Source organism: Bison bison, unplaced genomic scaffold (genome assembly GCF_000754665.1).
Source record: "Bison bison bison isolate TAMUID 2011002044 unplaced genomic scaffold, Bison_UMD1.0 scf7180017864476, whole genome shotgun sequence".
Taxonomy (NCBI): domain Eukaryota; kingdom Metazoa; phylum Chordata; class Mammalia; order Artiodactyla; family Bovidae; genus Bison; species Bison bison.
The window spans coordinates 1,727,443-1,737,053 of NW_011495037.1; the positions used below are offsets into that span (position 1 = coordinate 1,727,443).

A 9,611-nucleotide genomic window follows, 5' to 3' on the forward strand; every position below is an offset into this window, starting at 1 on the left:
GTCTTTTTAATTAGTCATTAGTGTTTTATATTATTTCACTAATACTAACAACAAAATTAACCCACACCAGTACAAGAGATGCCCAAGAAGTGGAGACAATCTGAACTATTTTACCTGCTATTATTTTAATTGCCCTCCCATCCCTACGAATCCTATACATAGTAGATGAGATCAGCAACCCATCTCTTACAGTAAAAACCATGGGACATCAGTGATACTGAAGCTATGAATATACAGATTATGAAGACCTAAGTTTTGACTCCTATATAGTTCCAACATCAGAATTAAAGCCAGGAGAATTACGACTGTGAAAAAGCAGAAACAGTGGCAGATTTTATTTTCATGGGCTCCAAAATCACTGTGGTTGGTGACTGCAGCCATGAAATCAAAGGAAGCATGCTCCTTGTAATAAAAGCTATGAGCAACCTAGACAGCCTATTAAAAAGCAGAGACATCACTTTGCCAAAAAAGGTCTGTATAGTCAAAGCTGTGGTTTTTCCAGTAGTCATGTATGGATGTGAGAGCTGGACCATAAAGAAGCTTTTTTTCAGGATCCCCTCCAGGATCATGTTTTGCATATAATATCATGTGTTTTAGTTTGATTTTAATCTGGAATAGTTCTTCAGCCTTCCTTTGTTTTTAAGACATTGGGACTTTTGAAAGTACAGGCCAGTTAGTTTGTACAAGGCCCTTCAATCTGGGTTTGTCTGATGCTTCCTTCTGATTAGATTCAGGTCATGAATTTTTGGCAAGAACATTACCTAAGTGATGAGGTGTTCTCAGGGTATCACATCAAGAGGACTGTTAGTTTTCTCCCTTGTAAACTTACTATCTTTCCTTATGTAATTTATAATCATGTTAGTTTTCCTAAGGGCCTCATTAATCCTTGGCTGATCAAATCACTCCTATTTGAAGCACCTATTCCACCATTTTCCTTTTTGATATTTGCCCCTGAGTGCTAGTTAACTAACTAATCTAACTCTCTCAGCTCCTCACTGGCTTTGCCTGTGACTGGGGCAGAGCCACATCCACAGTCTTACATGGTTTGGAAGATGTACATGTTTACCTTGCCACTGATTTTCTGTGTATTTGTACCATACTGACAGATGTTTACAACATCCAAGTCAGTGAGCACCACACCCAACAAAGATTCTGCAGTGATGGGCCCAGGAAAGCTGTCAGGGCTTAGTCAGGTCATTACTGAATCTTGCTCATGTTAGGGTAACTTTCATTTACCTACACAATGCTAAGGACTGTGAGGACCACTGTCGTATGTACTGTAACAAAAATACTATGTGAATTCTTCTGTTTCAGAGCAGCGATTCCAGCTATGTCCTTTCTCGTTTCTTGCAGTTACACTAAGGAACAATGATTTGCTGAAGTTAATAGAGTCCCTTATGTGACTTTAATACATAATAATGTCCATTGCCAGACTCGCACACCACCTGGTTTGTGCCCAAATGCTCCTTACCTCTTAAAACATGCTGGTAACTGGATAACAGGAACTGCAGGTGCTCGACCAGCTCATCCCATTTCTGCCACTGGGTTTTATCTGACTGCAGAGATAGTAAAAGCAGTTGGTAATAAATTCTTTCCTCAGTAAGAGGTTTATACAGTTTTTAAGTAACTTACAAAAAGCTCACGGATTTAGGAAAAGGTGGTCTAGGCCTGGAAGTGAAGTAGGGAAAAACATACCTGACACTTGAGCAGTGATGTGGAATGGTTCAGAAAATAGAGGGCCTGGGCCAGAGACAAGGGTAGGCGCGTGGGCGTCTCACAGCTGTGGAGAAATATGATTTCCAGCACTTTGCAGCGTAGAAGGTGGCTTTCCATGGTAGTAAAGAACATCTCTCTGCATGGAGAAGAGAGAGAGTGCACCACTGCAACTATTGTTTCAAGGAACATATACCACAATTCTCCCCGAATGCTCTAACCTTTGCCTAAACCAGAGAAGGCTAAGAAGGAATACAGTGAAGGCCTACAAAATCACAAAGCCTGTGGACAGGGCAGAAACAGGTTCATTCATGAACTGACAACTGCCAGACCGGGAGTTGGGGGTGGGTGGGGGGCAGGGGGAACTCCTTGACCTTTGAAAGCGAAAGACTAGTTTAGGACACTTGAAGAATTACAGCATACTCTAACCAAGAGAATTAATCGTAAGATGAAATGTTTCTGAATGGCCATAAAGTGCCATAATTGGCACAAAGGAGGAATATTATTAAGAGGAATAAAAGAGGGTATTGCTCTCGAAAGGCTGATGGTTGAACAGGGGCGAGAAGTGTGCCACAGGAACCTGACGCGCAGGGCCAGTGTGTACACGGTGTGGTGGTGCCCCCGTGGCGCAGACGGCAGAGCACACTCGGTCGGGGCTGGGAGCAGCCTCTGGCGGGGGAGGTGGCATGGGCGGCAGTGAGCTAGGGGAGCAAGGAAGGCCCAAGGTAAGAGGCGCTCCAATGCCAGGACACACATGGCGAAAACCGAGAGGCCAAGAGATACACACATCTGGGGCACCACAGCCTTCTTCAACTTCAAGCGTCTAGGACCGAGGAGTCCCCGAGGGACTTGGCCAGCGAGGGTGGGCTGGAGCACACTCAGAGGCTTCTGAGAGGGAGAGCTGTAAAACGAGGGCTGAGCTTAGGGAAGGTGAATCCCACTCACTGTTCTAAACGCAGTGTGGGCTTCCCTCCCAGACTCTGATGAATCTCAGATGCACAGGGTGCATCCCTGGACTGCCTAAGGGCTTTTGCCTGCAGGTTTGGTTGGTGGTTCTTGCCAGGTCTGCGCATCAGAGCAGTTTCTGGGGAGTAGGCAGGGAGCAGACAAGGAGACGGCAGCAATAGAACCTGCCCCAGATAGCAGGGTTCTTTCTTCTACAGCTGTCCCTTTGCAGTGGGGCAACATTTGGAAAAATAGGGGGCTCTTGGTGCCACTGCCGCTTATAACAATGATAAATAACAAAGTATCTATTCATTTTTGTTTTCTTCTTCCCTTTCCTTTTGCTCTTCCACCAGACACGTGTTATTAGTGTAAAAGCAAAATTTTAAAAAGCAGAATAAATAATTTTAAAACCTTTGCTTACCATTCTAAAGTATAAAAGTCTAAAATATTTATGAAAATCCATTTGATCTCTTTAATGTATTTTTTAGTACCATTCTATACCTTCTCTGACAAATTTTCTTTAATACAAAGGACTCCAAATTATTACATTCATAAGATATTCTCCAAATTCTTTTAAAGTCTAATTTCTACTCTGCATTTGGTATATGACTTTTACAGACAGTTGATCTATTCAATAACTTTTAATTTCAAACTGTATTTTCTCTTCCAGTTTTGACTCCAGAGCCTGCACTTGTCCTGGTTTTATAATCCAATATGGCAAACCCAGAAATATACAAAGGACAAGAAAGTAATTTTAATGTGTTGGACATAGTAGGAAATGGAGGTACAATTATCTATAGCAATTCAAATTCAAATTTTAAAAACAAGACAGAGAGGAAGGCTAACTTCCAGATCCAGCCTTAACAAGTATATCTGGTATTGGATTGACTCTCCTTTTATCAACAATTGTAAACCTGAACAAAATATATGAAATAACTATTTTCAGGCATTGGATAAGCTACTGCAAATGACTACTGTTCTTGAGAGAAAGGGAAACAAAGGTGGTGAACCCCGTGTTTACCCTAGATTTCCTGCTGGGGGCACTTTCTAACTAAGGCCAAGGAAAGTATGGGTCCTAAACAGAAAGCAGTGGATTTGTCGGGCAGAGCAGAGACTGGGGGTCAGGGGAGCTGAGGTGGCTGGAATATCTGTAATGGTCCTCCTTAGCACATGGACAGGAAGATAGCCAAAGCCTGGGAGAGAACAATTAGTGAGGGCTGTGAGAGGAGTGGGGATTCGGGAAAGTGCCCAGTGTTGAGAGAGATGGGGTTTCAATGAACTAGAAGAGAAATCTCATTACATGTTGGGCATTCGGATGCAACCCCAGAAGACTAAGCTACAGGACATTAGTCTCTTAAGAAAGGCTGCTTTAGATTATCCTTACAATTCCTAGAAACAAGCTTCAAAAGGAGAAAGCTAATCTGCTAAGAAATCACTATCTGCCAGATTGAAAGTCAATACTCTTTAAAGGAAGTCAGCAAATTTCAGATTCTCAACAACGGACCATTCACAATGTTAGGCATACAATAAAAAAATTACTAGACAAGGGAAAAAACAGGAAAATGAATCCATAACCAGGATCAAAATGCCCACAGAAACAGACCAATAGATGGCATAAATGTTGGAATTAGTAGACAAGGACTTTAGAACAGCTGTTATAAACATGCTTAAGATTAACCAACCAACCAACCAACTAACCAAGATATATAAATGAATAGATGGGGACTCTCAGCAGAGAGAAATGGACACTCTAAGGATGAACCAAATGGAAGCTCTTGTTCTGAAAGATATAATATCTGAAATTAAAAAAAAAAATCCACTGGATAGGCTTACCAACAAATTAGGCACCACAAAAGAAAAGAAAAATCAAGGAGGAGGAAGTGCAACAGAGAGAGAAAAAAAGACAAGTCAAAACAAAATAAAACAAACAAAAAACAAAAGTAGAAAACACAGAGCCGTAATGTTCTGTGGAACAGTGAGACACAGCCTAGCATATATATACTCGAATTCCCAGAAGATGAGAATTCAGGCCAAAAAATTTTTTTAAAATGCCCAAGATATTTCAAACTTTGATCAAAAATATCAACTCACAGATTCAAGAATCTCAATAAACCCCAAGCAGGGTAAACATAATGGAAACTACAACTAGTTACCATAATCAAGGAGACGGAAAAAAAAGAGCAGCAGCCAGAGGAAAAAAGACACGTGACATAAAAGGGAGCAACAGTAAGAAATTCTAATGACTTCCCAGTAGCAAGCCAGAAGAAAGTGAACAGCTTTAAACTAAGGAAAAGCACCTATCAATCCAGAATTCATATCAAGTAAAAACACTATTCATATATGGTGAGATAACATATACCGATCAACAAAAGCTGAAAGAACGCATTACAAGTAGACTTGCAGTACAAAAAATATTAAAAGAAGAGAAGAAATTAATATTTCTCTTCTTTACGTGGAAGAGAAATAATACCAAATGGAACTTGGATAGTCAAGAAAGAAAGAACACCAAAAATGGTAACTGTGTGGATCTGACATGTGTTTTTTCCAGCAACACTAACCAATTAACTCGATTTTAATACTAAAGCATCAGATTCCGCAGGTTAAGGGCTCAGTCCTACAAGGCTGCCCTCGCACTCTCTCTCTAGATGCCAACTGAAAGTCCAGGTTGTCAACCTGTGTGCTTCTGAACCGTGTAGCTATAGATGGGAGGTTCCCAGGACACCCACTTAGCTTTGATTAATTTGCTACAGCGGCTTGCAGAACTCAAACTCTTTGCTTACTAGGTTACCAGTTTATTATAAAAGGTATAACTCAAGAACAGCCCAATGGAAGAGATGTATAAGGTGCGGGGCAAAGGTAAGGCACTTCCATGCTCTCTGGGTGCATCACTCTACAGGCAATCTCCACCTATTTACCAACCTGGAGGCTCTCTGGACCTAGTCCTTTGGGGTTTTCAAGGAAGCTGCATCAGACAGGCATGGCTGATTAAATCAGTGACCACTGGTAACTGAACTCAACCTCCAGCCCCTGTCCCTTCCCTTCAGGAGGGGATGGTGTGGGAAGAGGGAGGGCAGTAGAGAGCTGGAACGGAGAGTTCCACTCTCTAATCACACGGTTCCCCTGGCAACCAGCCCCCAACTTTCAGGTCACCAAGTGGTTTTCTGAGAGATACCTCATTAACAGAACAAAAGATAACTTTATTAATTACTCTTATCACTTAAAAAACTCCCAAAGAGCTGGGAACAGGACGAAGTTCTCTCTCAAACCCACACACATACAAGCTTGGATGGTGAAGAATCTGCCTGCAATGTGGGAGACCCAGGTTTGATCCCTGGGTCAGGAATATCCCCTGGAGAAGGGAATGGCAACCCACTTCAGTATTCTTGCCTGGAGAATTCCATGGACAGAGGAGCCTGACAGGCTACAAAGAGTCAGACATGACTGAGGACTAACACTTACTTCCTTTATAAATATATTTGTTATTATAGGTTACAATATCACAGATAGGCGGAACAAAGAGTGTTCCCCACCCGCATCCCTGAATTTCTTTTAAAAACAACTGTTTAAAGCAAAAACATGATTCCATCCCAGAGTAAAATGCATGACAACAATAGCACAAATAGTGGACGGGAGTGGATAAATGAAAAGACGGCTATTAAGATTTTAACATCACATGTTATGATAGAGTATTAATTCAAGGTAGACTCTAATAAGAACGCATATTGTAATTCCAAGAGCAACCATTAAAAAAATAAAACATCTCTGAAAAAGCATTCGATAAAATTTAATACCAACTCACGATAAAAACAGAAAACAAGGAATAGAAGGGAAATTCTTCAACTTATTAATGAACATCTACAAAAAAAGTCCTAGAGCTAGCATCATAATTAATCATGAACTGATATTTTAATTAATCAATAATTAATTAATGAACTGAATGCTTTTCCCTAAATCATGAACAAATCAAAGATGTCTACTCTCTCCTGGATCATAACCAAAGCAAAGATGTCTGCTTTTGCCATTGCTATTCAACATAATATTGGAAGTTCTAGTCAGTGTAGTAAGGCAATAAAAGGCATATTGATTGGAAAGAAAGAACTAAAACTTTCCCTACTTGCAGATGACATGACGGTCTACACAGACAATCCCAAGGAATCTTTGGCATGAGAGCATTTTCCGTAAAAGAAAATCTGATAAGACAGATTACATCAAAATTTAAAACGTGCTCTGTGAAAGATCTTGTTAAAGAGGATGAAAAGACAAACTACAGAATGGGAGAAAATATTTGCAAACTACAGATCTGAAAAGGATTATATCTAGAATATATAAAGACTCTGAAAACAGGAAAAAGCAAAAACCCTGTTAAGAACATGAGAAAAGAAATATTTTAGCAAAGATGTTATACAGATGGCAATTAAGCACACAGAAAGATACTCAACTTCATTATTGATTAAAGAAATGAAAATGAAAATCACGAGATACCATCATACACTTATCAGAATAGCTAAAAAAATTAAAAATTGTTTTAACACCACCAAATGCTGGTTAGGATGCAGAGAAATTGGATCATTCATACTGCTGGGGAGAATGTAAAATGGTAAAGCCACTAAAAGAAACAGTTTGGCAGTTTCTTAAAAAAAAACTAAGTAAGTAGCTACTATATAATGCAATGGAGAAGGCAATGGCACCTCACTCTAGTACTGTTGCCTGGAAAATCCTATGGACGGCGGAGCCTGGTAGGCTGCAGTCCATGGGGTCGCTAAGAGTTGGACACGACTGAGTGACTTCACTTTCACTTTTCCCTTTCACGCATTGGAGAAGGAAATGGCGGCCCACTCCATTGTTCTTGCTTAGAGAATCCCAGGGACGGGGGAGCCCGGTGGGCTTCAGTCTATGGGGTCGCACAGAGTCGGACACAACTGAAGCGACTTAGCAGCAGCATATAACGCAATGGAGAAGGAAATGGCAATTCACTCCAGTATTCTTGTCCAGAGAATCCCATGGACAGAGGAGCCTGGTGGGCTATGGTACACAGGAGCGTGAAAAATCAGACACAACTGAGTAACTAACAAACAACATATAAAGCAAAAATTGTACTCCTTGACATTTATTCCAGAGAAATGAAGATTTATGTTTATTCAAAAATTCGTACATGAATGTTTATAAAAGCTTTATTCATAATAGTCCCAAATTGGAAGCAACACAGATATCCTTCAATGGGTAAAATGGTTTAAAAAAAATACCAAAGGTATACCCACACCATGGAATACTATTCAGCAATAAAAAAGATACCACAACCTGAATGAATCCCAAGAGAACTACACTAAGTGAAAAAGTTCTTCAGTGTATAATTCCTAAAAACAAGAACATTTTCTAAGGTAACCAAGTACAATGACAAAAAAAAAAAAACCCAGAAAATTAATCTTAATGCAACAGTATTATATTAACCGTAGACTTTAATCAGATTCTTTTCATTGTCCTCATGTTGCTATTAATAGCAAAAGAAAATTGCAGGTTATACACTGCATTCAGTTGCCTGTTTTTTTCAGTGTCCTTTGATCTGGAACAATTCCTCATTCTTGCTTTGTCTTTTATGACACTGACATTTTGGAAAAGTGCAGTTCAGTTTTTTGCATAGAACATTTCTCATTGGGGATTTCTCTGATATTTATCCATGATTTGATGGAGGTTATGCATTTTTCGGCAAGAGGACTGCAAAAATGTTGTGTGCATCCTATCAAGGAGCATATGATGTCCGTTTGCCCCACTGCTGGTGTTAACTCTGATTACTTGACTCCATAGTAAAGTTAGTTTTCACTTCATAATTAATATCTTGTGAGAATATACTTTCAGACTATGCAAATATTATGGTATGCCACAAATTTCATCATTTTAGTACCCTGTCGTACCTGAATTCATTCTTATTATGATGCATGCCAAATGGTATTTTCCCCCCAGATTATCATTTCTTCTTATATTTATTAGCTGGCTTTCTACTATAAGGAAGAGAGTCCTTTCTCTTCCTTCCTATCAGTATTAGAATCATGGGTTATTATTCTACACAACAGTTTGTAGTCTTTTACTGTCAATATTTATTTTGATACTCAAATTATCTCAGATTTAGCCAGTGCAAGATCTTTAAGCTTCTTTTGTCATGTTCTGAACATTCCTTGAATATTTCCTCATTATAAAGATGTTCTAGGCTCATTTTATACTTTATCTCAGGTCTGGAATCGGGCATTTCTTAACAAACTCTGCTTCCTTTTAGTGTAAACTAGAATTTAGAAACAAAGATCTGAGTACTAGGTCTGCTCATTGCTACTAGGGTGTAGTTGTTCCTAAGCTCTCTTAGTGGGTAGAGGTAGGAAAGAAATGTATGAATGCACACACACACACATAATATATATATATAAACGCTGACACATCTACATTTATCCCTATATCTATTTATTAGGAGCCACAAGTTCATATTGATGCCTCCAAATCCACAGGGTTCCTTCTATCCTTTCTCCTTTTCATATGTGTAACTCCCTTCTCTGACTGAGAAACTTGGCTCTCATTATCCACAATACATTTAAGTGTTTAATCCTAGAATACACATAAGATAGTTTTTGAATTGTTAATACTTTCTGTGAAAAAGAAATTTACTAACTAGAGTTTAATATTTATTTACACTTCATTTTTTGTCTTTAGCCTCAGGGTATTTAGTCCAAATACTGCGTTTTAACTTACTTGGATGGGCTGGGGAAGACGAATAGTTATCGTAAAAGGGTAGTACTAGGGATCTTTGTGGAGAAGGCAATGCAACCCACTCCAGTACTCTTGCCTGGAAAATCCCATGGACAGAGGAGCCTGGTGGGCTGCAGTCCATGGGGTCGCGAAGAGTCGGACACGACTGAGCAACTTCACTTTCACTTTTCACTTTCATGCATTGGAGAAGGAAATGGCAATGG

General features: G+C 39.6%; 1 protein-coding gene across 1 annotated transcript in view; it reads right to left on the minus strand.

The window, feature by feature from the left end:
* The window catches only part of SIMC1 (SUMO-interacting motifs containing 1), a 49,318-nt gene that overhangs the window by 13,001 nt on the left and 26,706 nt on the right, over positions 1–9,611 (minus strand). The window contains exons 8-9 of the mRNA XM_010862105.1: positions 1,696–1,852; positions 1,472–1,556 (exon numbers count right to left, since the gene is read on the minus strand). Of these exons, the coding sequence (XP_010860407.1) occupies positions 1,472–1,556; positions 1,696–1,852 (242 nt within the window). The remainder of the gene's footprint in view (positions 1–1,471; positions 1,557–1,695; positions 1,853–9,611) is intronic.